The sequence below is a fragment of the Carassius gibelio genome, chromosome A13 (assembly GCF_023724105.1).
Source record: "Carassius gibelio isolate Cgi1373 ecotype wild population from Czech Republic chromosome A13, carGib1.2-hapl.c, whole genome shotgun sequence".
In the NCBI taxonomy this organism is placed as follows: Eukaryota; Metazoa; Chordata; class Actinopteri; order Cypriniformes; family Cyprinidae; genus Carassius; species Carassius gibelio.
In genome coordinates this window covers 26156971-26176566 of record NC_068383.1, presented here as the reverse complement: position 1 = coordinate 26176566, position 19596 = coordinate 26156971, and the positions used below count along the sequence as shown (strand labels likewise).

Here is a 19596-nt window from a genome sequence, read left to right as displayed (position 1 = left end):
ATGTAGTGTTGTAGTTTTGAATCGTATTGTTATGTATTGTGTTATATCTGATATTACCGAAGGGTTTAATTTCCCCTCAGACACTGATAAGTTGTCTGAATTACAATTATGCATCCTTCACAGCTGAAATTTATCTAAGTTGGGAGGTAGGATGCAGATTTGTTGAAACGCTGCTTTATTTCGTCTCGACTGAAAACTGGTGGTTGAAGATTTTAGATGCAAACTTGTTGCCATGGAAGCAGAACAGACTCATATTTAAGGAAATGTAGATCAACTGCATATTGTTTATTGAATGACAAAAAAAACTGGATGAGGAGTAATTTCTTACTGTTAAATTCTGAAAAAACAGAGGTGTTAATCACAGGAGCTAAAAACTCTGCTTGTAATAACCTAGAACACTGTCTAAGACTTGATGGTTGCTCTGTCAATTCTTCGTCATCAGTTAAGAACCTAGGTGTGTCTTCTGCAAGACAGTTTTGTTTATTAATTGTCAAAGTGCACACACAAAATTTACATGGTGTACTTTTAAATTACATTCTGCATTTTGAGAGTTTTAGGGTTACATAATGGATAATATACTGGCAGAAAATGACCAGTACTTTTTTGTTCTTCTAAATTTGTTTTTTCTAGCAGCATACCTAACTGAACATCAATTATATGTACAAGCTAATAACAAGGTGTATCCTAAATAAGACATGATAGAAAGCTTCCATGGATTCTAATGGTTCCCAAGAGAACCATACACCCTCACATTCAGCAGCACTACAGTATATAAAGTGAGAGTATTTCTATCATTCAGGTGTGTGGGTAAAGTCTGTTGTTGGTCACAGGCTTTTCAATCTCACACAAAGTCACTGAGGAGTTTGGATAATAAAACACAAACCCAAATCCAGCATAGAGAGGCTCAGTGAACGTGGAGGTGAATGTGTGTAAGTGTGTGAGTGTGTGTGTGTCAGACACGCTGTAGAAGGACAGACTGCCGACTGGAATGTCCACATACACTCCTACTCTTTTAGAGGAGCCTGAAGATACACATATGTCAGTTTCCTTGTTATTGTGTCGGACAGTAAACCTGTTTTCAGAGCAGATCAGACTCCAGGAGTTTTCATTGAATCCAAATACACAGTCATCACTTGCTCCTTTCCTGCTGACTTCTTTATATGTCACTGATATAAAAGCATATCCACTCCATTCAGCTTCCCAGTAACAGCGTCCAGACAGACTCTCTCTACACAGAACCTGGGGACACTCATCAAATCTGTCTGGATGCTCAGGATATGACTGATCCTCTCTCACACGTGTCACCTGTCTGTTTTCCTCAGACAGAATGAGACAAGTGTGTGCTGTGTTTGGATCCAGTGTGAGGTGACAGGCATCTGAACACAAGAAGAGAGACATTTATAATGCAACACAACAATAATCACTAAAGGGGTGTATGTGTGTGTGTCTTGTGTAGACGTACATTTGCGTAGTCCAGCTAAAATCCTGAACTCTCCTCCATGAGCCACACTATAAAACACACAGTGTCACATTCTGCACATCAGATACAATCAGTAAACTCACATACACAGCACTGACTCTTCCTTGTCAGGTAAAAGTGCACTAAAACTCAAGGGCTTGTAGATTTGAATGTGAGAACTTACACAAGAAATATTCATACTTGTTAGTTGATATTTACACTCACAATCTGATGAGAAAAGCTGATGTTTTGTTTTGGAAACATACACAATAATCAAAATACCCGTCTTTTATTAATTTATTAATAAAACGACTCTGTGTTCATCTTCAGTTCTCTCTTTACAGCAGTTCAGTCAGTGTACTGTTTGAGTACATGAATTACTCCGGGATATTGGTTTGTTTGAACTCAGAGTTTGAACCTCTGATCACAGCCCGACCTGTCAGTGATCTCATTAACTTGCAAATCAGGCTTAAAATCCTGTAGTGTGAACTAGGCATTAGGGGAAGGCCATTAAAGTAACAAACTGCAAAGTAACAACTCTGTAGGTTGGGGTCTCCAAACTAGATCCTGGAGGGCCATTGACCTGCAGAGTTTAGCTCCAATTGGCCTTAACACACCTATCTGGAAGTTTTCTAGAGTGTCTAGTAAGAGCTTGAATTTACTGACTTATTTCCCAGATACCTGGATGTCTAGGGTTTGTGAGTCCCGTTCTATGGTCCGTTAAATGGATGGATAAAAAAAAAAAAAAAAAAACTAATATAGTTTTGTGCCCTGTGTCATTTACATTTCACCAGGTTAAAATAATATATCACGCTTTATTTGTAACACATGATTTATTTGTAACACATTAACCTCAAAACCTTTTCAGCTATGTCTGCTATTAGAAATTTGCACAGGACTAATATTATCAGTAGTCAGTGTTGGTATTGTATCAGACACTTGCAATTAACATTAGGCTATATGAAAAACAAGTTTTTTGGTGGAGAATGAGGAGATCTGTGTTTTGTCTGTCAACAGAACAACCACATTTGATGCAAGTGCATAGCATTATACACTTTCATCAACTTTTACAGGTTATATAACATTTATTGTTGCTATATGGGTGCTTAGTTTTTCTTGTTGTTTAACACACTTGGCCAAAATCTCATGATATAAATGATTAATGCTTATGCACAGGATATTTAAAATGTACCAAAGAATATTGGCTAGACGGCAAATAGCCTAACCTACCTTGCTCTTCAAACACACAAAAGCATTAGCCTTTACAGACATAGGGCCCTATCATACACCCTGCGCAATGCAATGCACAAGTGTGTTTGTTAGTTTCAGTCCGGCGCTGTTCGTATTCATATTCAAACATCAGTTATTTATTTGTTTGCATTGCAAAAAAGTGGAGATGTCTCCAGGCTGTGTGCCTCGTGTCAATCTGAGGGGAGACGGGGTGAAGTGACAAGGTTTCGCTGAGAGCTTGAGTATCCAATGGCATTACGAGCTTTAGTGACAAGCTCTTTGTAATACTTATCATTGGTTAAATATTTGTAAAACCCTCTCATTAATATAACAATAAAAAAGTATAACAGAAATATATGAAGTTTGGATAATTTTTCATGACTCACCTGACTGAGCTGTATGGCCACTGCCATACTCTACCATACAGAAAGGACACTAGCCCTATAGGACCGAGTTAATATGTCACACTGTACAACTTTAATTAGTATTTAATTATGGTAAAGAGAAAGTTTAGCTATGTAGGTGTAGATGTTAATAAAACACAATCTAACAGGTAGAAAATTTAATTATAAACATCTAAACCTTTCAGAACACAGCAAGTGCACCACTGTACATGTGACAAGAATCAACGAATCAGCTTCATCCTTTCCCGTAACAAAATTAAAAACTAAGCCAAGATGGAGAAACAGCTGGTCATAGCTGATAGACATTTTTTAAATGAATTGATTAGCAGAGCAACTGCAAGGGATTTTTAGTGCTGGAAATCTATTTATCCTTTGCTAAAACTTCTGCTTCTTCATGGAGAGCAGGTCATGGTTGCTTAGCAACAGCAGATGTCACGGAACGCAAGCATAAAGCACAGGCTACAGAGTGCTTTGGAAAAAAGGAGAAAACGGTGCGCCTAGCATTTTTCCCCACACTTTTCAGGTGCGACATACAATTGTGGTTTTGTTTTGAATGAGAAAAAAAGCATATTGCTGGAGTCGGTCTTGACCAATGAGAACATTTGAGGTGTTCAATAACCAAGCCTGAGAAGATAAAAAATTTTACTACAGCCCTACATCTTCCATTTGTGCAAGTGAGTTTTGTAACAGAAATATCACAAAAGTAGTAGTAAAAATCAACGCACTAAATATTTATGTTTGGATGCTAAAGTAAAAATGTAATACACACTTGTGCCTGTATTGGTGTTTACAAATTTGTAACTACTGGTCTGCAACACTGAATTTAAAACAGGAGTTTTAATTATTGTGTATGTGTAAAAGTTTAAACATTTAAGCTTTGCACATCAGAGGTTTAAAAGTAAATTTCAGATTACAAACTATTTAGATTTCTCAAATTCAGATTTGAAGCTCTCATTTTTTCTCTCTTTTGCTACTCTTTTATCTTCATACTTGCTGATCAACATACTTGAATTTTTCCAGCGTGCAGTTTGGATGGTTGAGCAGCTTAACTTCTGATTCTCTGAGGTGATTGTAGCTCAGATCCAGCTCTTTCAGAAGTGAGGGGTTTGAACTCAGAACTGACATCACATAACAACAGCCTTCCTCTGTTACCATACAGCCAGATAATCTACAGAAACCAACAGCCAACAGTCCACGACATTAGTTTGTCCCCATGAGAAAAAAAATATATATACACTATCTGAATAGGGCATATGTGTGTATTCTTATAAATAAAAATATAATTATATAATTATTATTTAATAAAATACATACTTTTTATAATGTGTACTTTGTTTCAAGTCAGAAATCAAGGGCAAGTCTAAATTGATATGTTTATTTATTTTTATAAATACCTCAGTATGTTCAGTTGACAATGCGACTTCTTCAGTCCATTAAAGAGGATCTTCACTCCTGAATCCAGCAGGTCATTGCTACTCAGGTCCAGCTCTCTCAGAAAAGAGTTTAATGATTGCAGAGCTGAAGACAAACTTTCACAGCATTGACCAGTGAGATTACAGAGGACCAATCTAAAGAGAACAATAAAGGAGAAAGTATGGAATTGGATACTTATGGTTAGGAATTAGATACTTGTTATGAAATGTACATTCTGTTTTCAGCTTATTGATTCCTGTTCACACATCTTCCGAAAGACCAGATAACGGGAAGCATGATTGATTGTTTAAATTATATGAATGATGTGATCAAATTGATGAATCCTAAAAACTGTATTAGAACGGTACTTGTAGTTTATTATATCTGGTGTTTTGATGTTTTTCAGTAACTTGTGAGCATACAATTGGTTAAGACCAGAGGCCCAGGGGATACAGTTATCTTTCAATGTTACCATGTTAGCAGGGACCTTTCTCTGTCTCATTTGAACTCAGAAGGTGAAACTCTGTAAATAAGATTATTTCTGCAGAAATTAAAATCAAGTCAAAGACAAACTCTTTGACAGGTTTTTCACCCTCAGTTTCACATTTATTGATCAATTTCAGAAACTACACACCCTTGCTTCGAAAGTAAAGTTTACACAAAACAAACTGAGTAGTGTCACAGGTCGATCATTTATAATCAAAGCATTGCATCCCTTTTCCATGGTTGTGTCATTTAGCTGGGTGTAGAGGGAACTTCAGAGGGAAAAATATTTTATTTTAATTATTTTGAGCTAGCCTATCAATGTTTGTTTATTCACTGGCAAGGGTGCTGAATCTTAAGTATTATGTGCATTTTAAAATGTATAGAGTATGACATTTGTAAAAAAAAAAATATAAGAACCAGCTGGAATTCCCTATACTTTGATAATGTGATGATTTCTAGAACAATACCCTGCTATTCAAGCAGCCAGCTTGGATAAGCATTTGAGAAAAGCCAACAGAGATGGACAAGTACGAACAAAGCGTTTGAATAGTTCTTTGCTATGAGTGCTATGACTGTAAAGGTGAAAACTTCCTTAAGCTTCTTTGCCTTCTTTGTTATGTTAATCTTTAACTGTTGAAAATTGTAATATTTACAAAAATATATATAAATATATATGTCAGGGCCGTGAAGAGAGAGAATTCAAATGCAGAGGATACGTGCAACAGTTTATTGGGTACAATAATAAAAAATTCCCAAAAATAAACCAACGTAAAAAACAACTCCATAGCCGTCCGTACAGACACCTGTGGACACAGGCTATGGAGACTACCTCTGGTGCAATGCCCAACGCGAGGTGGAAATGAGACTGAGAATCTCAGGCAAACAGCCAACTACAACAACTCCTCGTCTATGCGTCCTGAGCACAGCAGCCAAAAGGTGAGGAAACGGACACACAGCACAAGCACAAGAAAGCAGACATGTGACTACAATGACATCTAAAGACCCTGCTACCTGGTGGTGGAAGACCATACACCCCCCCCCCCCCCCCCCCCCCCCAAAAAAAAACAAAACAAACAAACAGTCTTTCCTGTCAGATCTGGTCTATTCATATTTATTTATACATATTCATAGCTTTCTAGTGCGTTTTCTTTGTAATTTGACAGGGCACTTATTTGGAGGTCGAGATGATGTACCTCATTTTTCCTCCGTCTCTTTTGAAAGCCCCATTAAAAATGTGGGTACATTTGTGTTATAACAAAAAGCAGCCCATGCAGATAGGTTGCTCATGTCTGGACACACACATATGAATGCAGATTTGCCTGCAGTTTGCCTTGACAGGTTTTGTATGCTCCCAGAATTTCAGATTTGTTGATTTTTCTACATACAAACCGCTAAGCACTGGTGGTAACTATACATTTTTTTTTATTTGGTTACTTCCAACAAATGTTGTGTGTTAAAACAGTTTTGCACACAAGCCGCTCTTAAACAAGTCCTCAGTTTTTATGTAGCCTAATGCTGTATAATATAAAACATAATTGATAAACAGAGAAAGATTTAGAATTGATCAAATTCAAATGATACCCAATACTAATCATAACACCCATCCACAACAACATTTAAACAAAATAAATTATATTTGTGGCAGGAGTGTCCAATCAAAAAATGAAGGAGGACAAATAAAATAAATAGTCTTGCTCTGTCGGTGCAGTGACAAGTAAAAGTTAATACATTTGAAAATATATAGTGATAGAGACTTGAACATGTAAGGTCAGATTTTTTATTTTTAAAATAGTGCAATATTTTGATACTACAGCTTATTTATATTATATGATCTGTATACATTAATATTTATTTAAAATAAAAAAAATTATAATTGATAAATAACTGTTAAACTAAAATTGCTTGTGTAATAATATATAATAATTTATATTTTTAATTTTAGCAATTTTTTTTGTTAGCAATAGTGACCTTTAATTTGGAGCAAGATTAACTGGAGTGACTTTGTGTCAGACATGTGTCATTTCTCTCACATCTGATTGGTCTAGCTTTAGTTTAAGATCTCTAACCCAGAACATAACCTGCCCCGGAGCAGGTTAGCCTTGGAGTGTAAGTTACTATGGCAATGAATGCCGCTAAAAGCCAAGTCATTTACGTGGTACCTAAAACCTAGGATTGGTGCAAACTAACCTGTAACTTACCTGTCTAGCCAGCTAATCCAGCTTCATGGTACAGGCCCCTAGTCAAAATAAACCTACTTTAATTCACAATTAACCAAAACAAAAAACAGCTGGTTTATGACCGACTACCACACACAAACATAATAAAATGTCCCAGGCCTGGTCCTGTTTCTCCCTGCAATGTCACTACACCTTGCATTGAGCTCCTCTTAAGGAGACTAGTGTGGCATGCAGGAGTCCTTCATTTGCACTTTTGCTATCAGTCACACTCCATTTCCATGACTTTCAGCCCCACCCTGCTTGCAACAAGCTGGTTCAGGTGTGTTTGATTAGGGTTGGAGCTAAACAATTCAAGGCAATGGTGCTACAAACAAAATTTCAGGGAATTTGAATACTCAAACCTACTTTGGGCCAATATAACATGCATGTGTACACCTGAATGATCTCAAAACCCCCTAAAAGTGCTCTAAAAGGAACTGTGTACTTAAATCATGTAAAAATCTTAATCTTAATCATCAAATGATTTTTAGTTTACTGTTTGTAAGGGCTGGAACGATACATATATTCGTACCGAACCATCACGATACAGATATCTCGGTTCGGTGTATGAGGCCTTACAACGAATACAGGTAATTACACCTCAATCCAGAAGGGGTCGCTTGCGGCAATGTAATGCTGTTTGATAACCGGCTGCCAACAGAAGAACAGTGAATGTTGTGAGTTGCGCACTTGAAAACAAAGCCCACTAGACAGTGACCATGTGCTGATTTTGAATGCATCTCTCACAGACTGACAAAGGAGTATACTTTAACCCCCTGGAGTCGATTAACATGTATACGCGTTATGAGGCATTTTCTCCTGATAACCCCGTAAAGAACTTAAATTACATTTTCAGTTTTGATCATACAGATAAGAGCAATACATCAATCGAATCTGTAAAGGGTCTACTTTTTTGTGTAAAGACATAATAACAACAAAACTTTGTCCATTTATAAAATAAAGATAACAAACAAGGTGTGCTGTCTGCAGCCTTTGTCTGCAGTGATCTTCATTTACAAATGCGACATTAAAATGAAGTGTAACTCAATGAATACTCAACGAAGAGACACGAGACATAAATCTATAGAAAGCTTGACATGTCTACTTTTAACAGATATCTGCCGAAAACAAATATCCTGTGCTAAAGTAATACATATGAAAACAACTCGTTATCTGTTTTTCACGTCTCCCTTCATTATCTTGTAATGTGACCACGCCCCTCGTGCTGAACGCTCTATTCAGATTCTAATGTTTCACTGAAGCGTGCGGCTTGAATACGCCACACAACAGAAGATAACGCAGCGAGACTGTTCTTCACGTTTTTTAATTTTACTGTTTGCTTCGCAATGAGAAGGATAAGACATAAATGTATCAAATAAATGTAACTGTAATCAATGTAACAAACAATGCTGTTCTTTCAATTTATCCCCGCTAAAAAAAAACAGAAAAAATATTCACAGCTCTTTTCAACACTATTAATAATAATAATAATAATAATAATAACAATAAATGTTTTTTGTATAGAAAATCAGATTGTTAAAAGGATTTCTGAAGGTTTGTGTGACTTAAGAAATGATGCTAAAAATTCAGCTTTGAAAGTCAGCTTTGATTGTTCCTAATAAACTGTTTAACTGCACTCGCAAGTGAATATTAAATTATGTTGTGGGATAATTAAATATATTCTAAATAAGCTACAAACATAAAATTATTTGCATTTATTTTGTCCTTACATTCGTTCTTGTAACACCTTCCTCTCAGACACACAGCTGATTGAAAGGCTCATTATGCAGCTCATTATCAGGGCCTTCGTCTTCTCAGGTGTAAATGATGAACTATCACAATGATATTCATGATAGTTGACACCTTCTCGCATATGACTTTTTCCAACAAAAAGTGTCTTAGAAAATTTAAATCAATATATTGTTTTCTGTGAGTAAACAAGATGATTTTCACATAATTTAGAAAGAAACCGAGCATAATAGATTTTTTTCTATTATTGTACTGAGATTGTATTGAACCGTGACCCCCAAACTGAGGTACGTACCGAACCATGACATCTGCGTACCGTTTCACTGTTTGAATACCTGCAGTCTTAGCTACTCCCCTTTTTTAATTACAGATTACTACCAGCTGTTGGTATGGAAAATGCAGATGAAGACCTATCTTGCTAGTTGGCTGTAGTCTGTTGTATATTCAAGCTCAACCTTTGACCCAGATGCAGGCAATGCGATGCAACACCTTTGGTTGCCTTTTCAATTCGGAATTGATTTCAAAGCTCTTTGGTAATACTTTAGAATAGGGAACATCTTATATTGGCTTATTTTTGTGATTGTGGTGCGTTTATTAAAGCTTTTATTTTATATTATGTTATGTTTCATATTTTTTAAATTCTCATCTTGTATTGTGAAACTTAATTGAATAATACTTAAAATCAATTATTTGTGGTCACGGTTTGTGTGTGTGCACTTTAGATGGGTTAAATGTAGAGCACGAATTCTGAATATGGGTCACCATACTTGGCTCTATGTCACGTCACTTTCACTATATATATATATATATATATATATATACATATATATATATATATATATATATATATATATATATATATATACACACACTTTATAATTAGAACAAAATAAATATCTTTGAAATAAAGATGTGTTATAAAAATCTGATCTTTTCCAAACAGCTATTCATTCCCATTTTTTAACATAATAAGTGAATGTAAAAATCAAACCTCAGTATGTTTAGTTGACAGAGTGAACCCTTGAGTCCAGCACAGAGAAGCTTCACTCCTGAATCCTGCAGATCATTGTTACTCAGGTCCAGCTCTCTCAGACAGGAATTTGAAGATTGTAGAGCTGAAGACAAAATTTCACATTGCTGAAGAGAGAGACCACATCCAGCAAATCTATAACAGAAAACAACATTGTAAAGATTGTAATAAAGATGTCTTATTTTCTTTTTTAAGAATGCCAATAAAACAATCTTTAATTGACCACATATCTAATATGCTGTGTTACAAGAAGTTCTTTGAACAAAGATCATGTTCAAATTAAGTAGCTTTTGACTACTAAGTAATACTTTGTTTGTGATATGAATTTAATAGTTTTTAATTGTGAATGTGAGATCGTTGTAAACATATTTTACACATTGCTGTGTTTCTACTGTCTACTGTTCCATGTGTTTTCAAATTCTTATGTCTTTTCTACTTCAATGCTCATAATAAATTTGTGTAATATGAATAAAAACAGGGTTGAAATTTCATATATTAATTAGACACACAAAAAGTCAGATTCACAATTACTGAAGAAAAAAAAAATATTATGTCTGTGATTCCCAACAATGGACCTGGAGCACACCCTTGTTTTAGATGTTACCCTTTTCATTTCAGGCCTTTGAGTCACTACTAATGAGGTGATGAGTAGATTCAGGTGAGTTTGAAAAGGGAAACATGTGCAGAGCTGAGGGTTTTCCAGGACCAAAGTTTGGGAAACTTATGTGATAACATGAATAGCCTACTCACATAACTTTTTTGCAGTTCATCACAGCTGGTATCAGTCTCCATCTACCCTCTTCTGATGTGTTGTATTTCATAGGATCAAACTCATCCAGCACCTCATCTGACATCTGAATTATGTAGGCTATTGCTGAGCAGTGAGAAAGAGAGAGTTTCTTCTCTGAGAGTTTGTCTGATTTCACAAACTCCAGAATTTCTCTTGACAGAGTCTGATCTTTCACCTCCAGCAGGCAGAGGAAAAGATTGATAGATCTGTCTGCTGAGAGACATTTGTAATGCTTTTTAAATTGATTGCTGAATCTGTCATCATCATAATCCAAATTACAATAATAATCTGTTTCATTGTCACTCTTAATTGTGTCTTTGATGTACTTTGTGATGTCTCTGATAGTGGAAGAGCTGTTCTCTGTGTGTGGCAGTAGATCTTGTAAGAGTGTCTGATTGGACTCAAGTGAGACCCCCAGCAGGAACCGCAGGAATAGATCCAGATGTCCTTTTTCACTCTGAAGAGTTTTTTTAACTGCTGATCTTAGTAATGCATACAGAGGGTTTCCCTCAGACCTGTCACACATATTCTCATAATTTTCATATTCTATATACTGAAACAACTCCAGTGGCTCCATGTTGTTCATCAGATGAGAGCAAAACACATATAATGCAGCAAGAAACTCCTGAAGGCTCAGATGTGTGAAGCAGTAGACTTTCCTCTGATGAATAACTGATTCCCCCCTAAAGATTTCAGTGCACATCCCAGAATACACTGAGGCCTCAGTGACATCTATGCCACACTCTCTCAGGTCCTCCTCATAGAACATCACATTGCCCTTCATCAGCTGATTGAAAGCCAGTTCAGCAAGTTTCAGAATCACTTCATCTAACTGTTGGCGATTCTCTGGATCTCCCTCTTCATATTTCTGATTCCTCATTTTTATCTGAATGAGCAGGAAGTGGATGTACATTTCAGTCAGAGTTTGAGGGATTTCTGCACTCAGATCTTTTTCCATGAGCTTCTGAAGCACAGTGGATGAGATCCAGCAGAAGACGGGGATGTGGCACATGATGTAGAGGCTTCTCACTTTTTTAATATGTGAAATGATTTTGCTGGCTTGATGCTCATCACTGATTCTCTTCCTGAAATATTCCTCCTTCTGTGGCTCATTGAATCCTTCAATCTCTGTCACACGGTTGATATATCTGGGGGGGATCTGATTGGCTGCTGCTGGTCTGGAGGTGATCCAGATGAGAGCAGAGGGAAGCAGATTTCCTTTCATTAAGTTTGACATCAACACAGCCACTGATGAAGTCTCAGTCACACCTGAAACTTTTTCACTGTCTGAAAACATCAGTGTAATTCTGCTTTCATCCAGACCATCAAAGATAAACACAACTTTACACTCCTCATAAATCTTTAAGTCTAGATCTCCAAGATCAGGATGAAAGTCAAGTAAAAGTCTGTGAAGACTGTACTGGTCATCTTTAATTAAGTTTAGCTCACGAAATGGGAGCACAAACATGAAGTCCACATCTTGATTGGCTTTTCCCTCGGTCCAGTCCAGAATGAACTTCTGCACAGAGACGGTTTTTCCAATTCCAGCGATACCTTTAGTAAGAACCATCTTTATTTTGTCTTTCTCCTCACATCTTGGTTCACGTAAGGGTTTAAAGATGTCATTGCAGTAGATTGGAGTGTTATGTGAGAATTTTGTTTTGGGCGTTGCTTCCATCTGTAAAACCTCATGTTCCTCATTCACTATTTTACTCTCTTCATTTATGATGTAGAGCTGTGTGTAAATGCTGTTCAGAAAAGTTTGATTTTCTTGTATTTTGATTCCTTCAAATAACCTCTCATATTTGTTCTTCATGTTGTTTTTGTGGTGGTCTTTGGCTCTCAGTAGCTTATCATTTGGTCGGTGAGGATCCAGTTGCAGGTTTCCAGTCTCTCTGCAGGTCGACCAATCATCTCTATGCTCACAGCAGGGAAAAGAAAAAGAACACAGACAGAATGAGGTCTCAAGAGACAAGCTCTACTAAAGCCATGTGTCTTTCAAAGAAAAACAAATGAAAAAAAAAAGAAACACCTGAGACACACCATGCTGTTTCTATAAAGAAACTATCCCCCATCAGTTAGAACTCTATTTTTCAAATGACACTTAAAACTTGTAAGCCTTGCCATATTTGTTTTAACGTTGAAACACTGTGTGTGTAACGATGATGGGTCGAATGATGTCAACTCAAACAGAGGTCAAAAAAAAAATATTTTTTGACTGTGTGTGTGTCAAGTCAAATCACCTTTATTTATATAGTGCTTTAAACAAAATACATTGCGTCAAAGCACTGAACAACATTCATTAGGAAAACAGTGTGTCAATAATGCAAAAAGAAATGTGTGTGTGAAAGAAATGCATAAAAGAAGAAAACCAAAATGTTAAATGACATGGATGATTGTTTATTGAGTATTCCATTATTTTATAGAGGGGGATCAAAATGACAACTTTATTCTGAGATGAAAGTGACGTGACATTCAGCCAGTATGGTGACCCATACTCAGAATTCGTGCTCTGCATTTAACCCATCCGAAGTGCACACACAAAGAGAAGTGAACACACACACAGACACAGACACACACACACACACACCCAGAGCAGTGGGCAGCCATTTATGCTGCGGCGCCCGGGGAGCAGTTGGGGGTTCAGTGCCTTGCTCAAGGACACCTAAGTCGTGGTATTGAAGGTGGAGAGAGCACTGTACATGCACTCCCCCACCTACAATTCCTGCCGGCCCAAGACTCAAACTCACAACCTTCCGATTGCGAGTCTGAGTCGCTAACCGTTAGGCCACGACTTCCCCGTGAGATAATAGAATGTGAAAAATGTAAAAAAATGGGAAAGATCCCATCTTGTAACTATTAAAGGTATAATATGATTTTAAATTCTAGTTCTTAACATACTTTTCGGTAACACTTTATTTTAACGTGTTCTTAAGTGTTACATATACGTACTATAATAACAACAATTAATTATGCATAATTACCCTAAACAAAATCATAATCCTTATAGAAGTACACATATTTAATAAATATTGCTCAGTACTTAAATACATGATTAAACAGTAACAAGGATACCTTAAAATAAAGCTACTTTTCTTTCTTTAAGGCCTTATACTTCAATTTCAGAGATATTGGGATCTTATTATGACTCCATTAGTACATTGTTAAATTTTATAAAATTTCAGTGTCAAAAACAAAATGTGGTTCACTATGCTGTTAAAGAGGAATTTAAATTTTCTGTCCATTTCATGTGTAAATTGTTTAATTTTACACCACTTTTAACAATTCATCTGAAGGTAATGGTTTGGCAAGTTTTTTTTTTTTTTTTTTTTGAGGAATTTAGGAAATCAAGAAATCACAGTTTAAAAAAAAAAACAATTAAAAAGAAAACATTGTGACAGGTTGACAATAAGGCAATGAAAAATTAAAATTAAAAAGTAAATCTCAAGAGAAAATTGCATTTTTTACATTTTACATTTCACCTCGTTCACTAGCTAGAGACTTCAGCAACAGTCAGATGAGTTAGAGTTAGCATGATTTATCCACGTATAAGGTGATCCTTGTGGAAAGTTTTCAAATGTGGGTACAGCAGTAACTTAACAAGGTTGGAAATTATTAGCTTAAGTTTTTTCTGTCCCTTGTCTGGTAATTGTCTTACCTGTTGTTAAGGGTCCCTGTTCCATGACTGAATTTGATGGGTATTTCCATGGATGCATCACTCTTCACAGACAAACAGCTGGGCTCTGGAGATGCTGCTCTCTGGTTCTGGTAGTGAACAACATCTCCATCCTCTCTCTCCTCATTCAGGCTCATTTCTTCTATAGCTTCATTCAGTCTGCATCTAAAAGTGGGACAAATCTGATTATTTAGCTCATACTGTATGTGGTTCAGATTTTAGTTTTTTCAGAACAGTGTGAACAGCAGAAACCACAAAGAATTAAATTTTTGGTTCTGATTTGTGCCTCTTCCGTGAGTGGTCTTAAGTCAGATACAAGTCTGATATTTGCAATGCGTTCCCTGTCTTGTATTTTACCTTTTGGGGTACAACAGCTTGACAAGAATCAAAATTCTGTCATTAATAACTTGAAGAGTTCAAACTTTTCAAAAAGATCTGGTTATATCGAATGATTCGTTCACGAACCGGATATCACAAACTGCTTTGATTTGAACTCTCTCTCACAACAGACACGGAAGAGAAGACAATGCTGAATAAAGTCGTAGTTTTTGCTATTTTTGGACCAAAATATATTTTCGATGCTTCAAAATATTCTAATTGACCCTCTGATGTCACATGGACTACTTTGATGATGTTTTTCTTACCTTTCTGGACATGGACAGTATACCGTACACACAGCTTCAATGGAGGGACTGAGAGCTCTCGGATTAAATCTAAAATATTAACTGTGTTCCAAAGATAAACGGAGATCTTACTGTTTTGGAACGACATGAGGGTAAGTTATTAATGAAATATTTTTTTTTTGGGTGAACTATCCCTTTAAGAGTAGTCATTCGTACCTTTATGGTACTAGATTTTAGGCCTATCTATTAGTGGTAAAAAAAAGGAACAAATATGTTAAAAAAAGGAACAAATATGTCCTTGTTCCAGTGACAAGCTTTTATACCCTAAATGGTGGGGCTGGGGAGGGGGTTATAGAAATTATTACTTTTATTTACTAAATTTTCTGTCCATTTCATGTCCAATTTTTTTTTATTTTACTCCACTTTTAAAAATTTATCTGAAGGTAATGTTTGGCCACATTTTCTTTTTTTTTTCTTTTTTTTTTGAGGAATTGAAGAAATCAAGAAATCACTGTTTTAAAATGTTAATAAAATATTAGCAAACATTGTGACAGGATGACAATAAGGCAATGATAACAGTTGATCTGAGCACATGATGCAGCTGAGGAACTGCTCACATAAGTGTAAAAATAAAATAATGCTGCCGTCGTTAAAGTCATTTTCACCGTATGGTAATCTGGCTCCAAATCTCAATAATTTATTTTTTATTTTTACCCCACTCTACAAATTAGTGTAAATATTCATTCATAGTATTTAATAACCATTGGCTTTCATCATTATTATTATTTTTTTCTTTTTTGAAAAATATTAACAATATCAAACGTTTTAGCTGAGGATGTTTCTGAAATTTGGTAGATTTGGCATTGATGAATTAATTATTAAATGAATGAATGCTATACAAATAATTACTAAATAATGAGAATGAAAACTAAAATTATATTAACTGACATACAGGTGATGACAATGAAGCGTGATTCTGAGAGCATATTCAGGTGACAACCCTCCAAATGTGGTGTGGAGCTGACTCATTTGTGGCAATGATGGATGAATTAAGTTTACCATAAAATGCCATTTAATTGACGATGTGGCTGAAGGTGTTCACATGGACACTGTCCACTACAAAGATGTTTATCACATCAAGCCACTGTCAGATAAAACCACATTTGCAGGCATTTTCGGTAATGTGAGTCTTTTCTTCTAAACATTAATTGAATTGTATAATGCAGCATTAAGATTCGGATATTTGGGTTAATATCTTCAAAATCAAACAGGTCTACCCCAACATACCAGCCATACCATGCACCGGATAATTCATAATAAAGTTTTATTGTCTAAAATATATAGTTAGACATTTCACCTCAGATCGTTCACTAGCTAGAGACTTCAGCAACAGTCAGATGAGTTAGAGTTAGCATGATTTATCCACGTATAAGGTGATCCTTGTGGAAAGTTTTCAAATGTGGGTACAGCAGTAACTTAACAAGGTTGGAAATTATTAGCTTAAGTTTTTTCTGTCCCTTGTCTGGTAATTGTCTTACCTGTTGTTAAGGGTCCCTGTTCCATGACTGAATTTGATGGGTATTTCCATGGATGCATCACTCTTCACAGACAAACAGCTGGGCTCTGGAGATGCTGCTCTCTGGTTCTGGTAGTGAACAACATCTCCATCCTCTCTCTCCTCATTCAGGCTCATTTCTTCTATAGCTTCATTCAGTCTGCATCTAAAAGTGGGACAAATCTGATTATTTAGCTCATACTGTATGTGGTTCAGATGTCTTTTTTTTTCAGAACAGTGTGAACAACAGAAACCACAAAGAATTAAATGTTTGGTTCTGATTTGTGCCTCTTCTGTGAGTGGTCTTAAATCAGATACAAGTCTGATGTTTGCAGTGCGTTCTCTGTCTTGTATTTTACCTTTTGGGGTACAACAGCTTGACACCGTACATATTAGTACCTTAAGAGTAGTCATTCATACCCTTATGGTACTAATTTGTAGGCCTATCTATTAGTGGTAAAAAAAAAAAAAAAAGAACAAATATGTCCTTTTAAGGGTCATGTTCCAGTGAAAAGTTGTTGTACCTCATTTGGGGTGGTGGGGGGGGCAATTATAGAAATTATTATTGTTATTTAGCAAGGATGCTTTAAATTGCTCAAAAGTGTTGATAAGACATTTATAATCGTATTTTATATTTCAGATGAATGCTGTTCTTCGGAACTTTCTGTTCATCAAAGAAACCTGGGGGGGGGGGGGGGGGGGTCTAATCTGTTTTCAACATAATAATAATACATGTTTTATAAGCAGCAAATCAGCATATTAGATCGATTTCTTAAGGACAATGTGAGGACTGGAGTAATGATGCTCAAAATTCAGCTTTTTGATCAAAGGAATAAATTACATTTTAATAAAAAAATATTTCACAATATTTATGTGTTTGCTGTAATTTGGATCAAATAAATGAAGGCTTGGTGAGCAGAAGAGACTAAAAAAACTTACTCATCAGAACCTTTTGACTGGTAGTGTATTAAAACACAATTTCTAAAGTGCCCACGTCAAAATTAGTGCAATATATTTGTTGAAAATATCTAATACACTATTGAATTATTAGGCTGTGAGCCTGTTAATCATATTATTTTTGTGTTGCTGTCTGCTCTAGCTCCCTCCCTCGCTGTACAATAAATCCATGTTAATATCGGTCTCTGCTAAAAATTTAATGTACCTTCACAATCGACATTGATGCCTTTTAGCGCAGTATATTGAATGATGATAATAAGACCAGTCTCAGACACTAGTAAGCTGCTCACGGGTCTTTCAGGCTTCTGCACGTTATCTGCTTCGGCACTACAATGACTCTCTTCTCCACAAATAATTGAGATCGTAGTGCAGATATAGTGTAGGATCAATATCGAGTTTGAAATAAGGTCCACATAAAAACTAAAATATCATTAGCCTATTACAAATAATATATATAAAGCTCATGAACGTACCTCGAGGATTTCAGTTTGTTTTAGTCGGATGATTCTTTCGCTTTCGGTTTGTTCAGCTGATGTCTGAAGCGGATGACGCTCAGATCCACGGCAGAGGGCGCTGTAACCCCCAGGAGAGTCACCTTCAATACTCTCATCTGTCTTAGTGGAGATATTTAAGCACATTTCAAATTGTAAAAAATATATATATATATATATATATATATATATATATAAAGAGTTGATGTGTAATTCTAAAGCAGCTTATATAAGATAAACTTAATTTGGCCCAGCCTGAGACCAAACTATGATTTGTCCATTGTTAATCAGTTGTTGTGAGTGTGGTATCAATCCTGTTAACTATTGAATGTTACTTTTTTATAGTGTCTATGAACAGCATACCTGCAGCACTATGTTGGCCAAAAAAATAAACACGTTTTTAATTTGATTAGGATAAATTAAACTGTTGTATTCCTTCATGTGACTACCAGAAAAATTAAGAACAATTTATATGGACCTATTACTGTATAAAAAAGAGAGCCGTGGGAACGGAGCGAGGCCGATGGAATGATTGGAAATGAGCAAGACTCACCGGTCTCGCTTCCCACAGAGGAGATCTGAAGAATACAAAAATGAAGCGACGACAGTGAAGGATGAGAGAGGACCAGCCCTGGGCTTTATTTTGTGTTCGGTTTTAGTTTCTGCACTACAGTCATCCGCAAGGGGCTGTCGCGCTGTTTTGTATTTATTTTGTTATTAAAGTGTTTCATTTGATTGTTCACCGGTTCCCGCCTCCTTCTTCCCGTGATTATGAAGTTTGTATGTTGCTACAATTTCTATTAAAAATGTATTTACCGAATGTTATCCATAAAAAAAAAAAAAAAAATAGAGAATCGAATCGAAAGCTTGTGAATCTAAATAAAATCGGAACATCTGAATCGATACCCATGCAGCCCTATTTGGCGTTATCTCTTCTCAGGTGTTCTGGATCCAGACTGAAGCTTGTGTAATTCCCCCTGGCAAAAACAGAGAAACTAATAGAGACATAGTTAGCATACAGGCTGTTCCAACCAAGTAAAATTTAGCTAAAGAATAATAATGCGCATTTGATCAGATATAACTGCAGTCCAAGATTATGAGATACATTATTTGAATGCTTGGCCATAGAGATGTGTCTTTAATCTTGATTTAAACAAAGAGAGTGTGTCTGAACCCCAAACATTATCAGGAAGGCTATTCCAGAGTTTGGGAGCCAAATGTGAAAAAGCTCTACCTCCTTTATTGGACTTTGCTATCCTAGGAACTACAAAAAGTCCAGCGTTTTGTGACCTTAGGGAGCGTGATGGGTTGTAGCGTGGTATAAGGCTGGTAAGGTACGCAGGAGCTAAACCATTAAGGGCCTTGTAGGTAATTAATAATATTTTGTAACTGATAAAGAATATATTAGGTAGCCAGTGCAGAGACTGTTAAATTGGGGTATTATTCCCAATTCCTAGCAGCTGCATTTTGGACTACCTGTAGTTTGTTTATTGAAGATGCAGGACAACCACCTAGAA

General features: G+C 36.1%; 1 protein-coding gene across 3 annotated transcripts; it reads right to left on the bottom strand.

Moving 5' to 3' along the window:
* Positions 1–270: 270 nt before the first annotated feature.
* On the bottom strand, positions 271–18133 carry LOC128026547 (NACHT, LRR and PYD domains-containing protein 3). Of its 3 annotated transcripts, XM_052613808.1 has the most exons (9): positions 18062–18133; positions 16615–16797; positions 14436–14618; positions 10738–12693; positions 9949–10122; positions 4488–4661; positions 4100–4261; positions 1463–1509; positions 271–1376 (listed from the first exon to the last, which is right to left on the bottom strand). In XM_052613808.1, the coding sequence occupies exons 2-9, from the start codon at positions 16767–16769 to the stop codon at positions 796–798; spliced, it is 3432 nt and encodes a 1143-aa protein (XP_052469768.1). In that variant the 5' UTR covers positions 16770–16797; positions 18062–18133; the 3' UTR covers positions 271–795. The 3 variants fall into 3 exon arrangements, with proteins under 3 accessions (XP_052469768.1, XP_052469769.1, XP_052469770.1); XM_052613809.1 differs by lacking the exon at positions 14436–14618; XM_052613810.1 differs by lacking the exon at positions 16615–16797.
* Positions 18134–19596: the final 1463 nt, after the last annotated feature.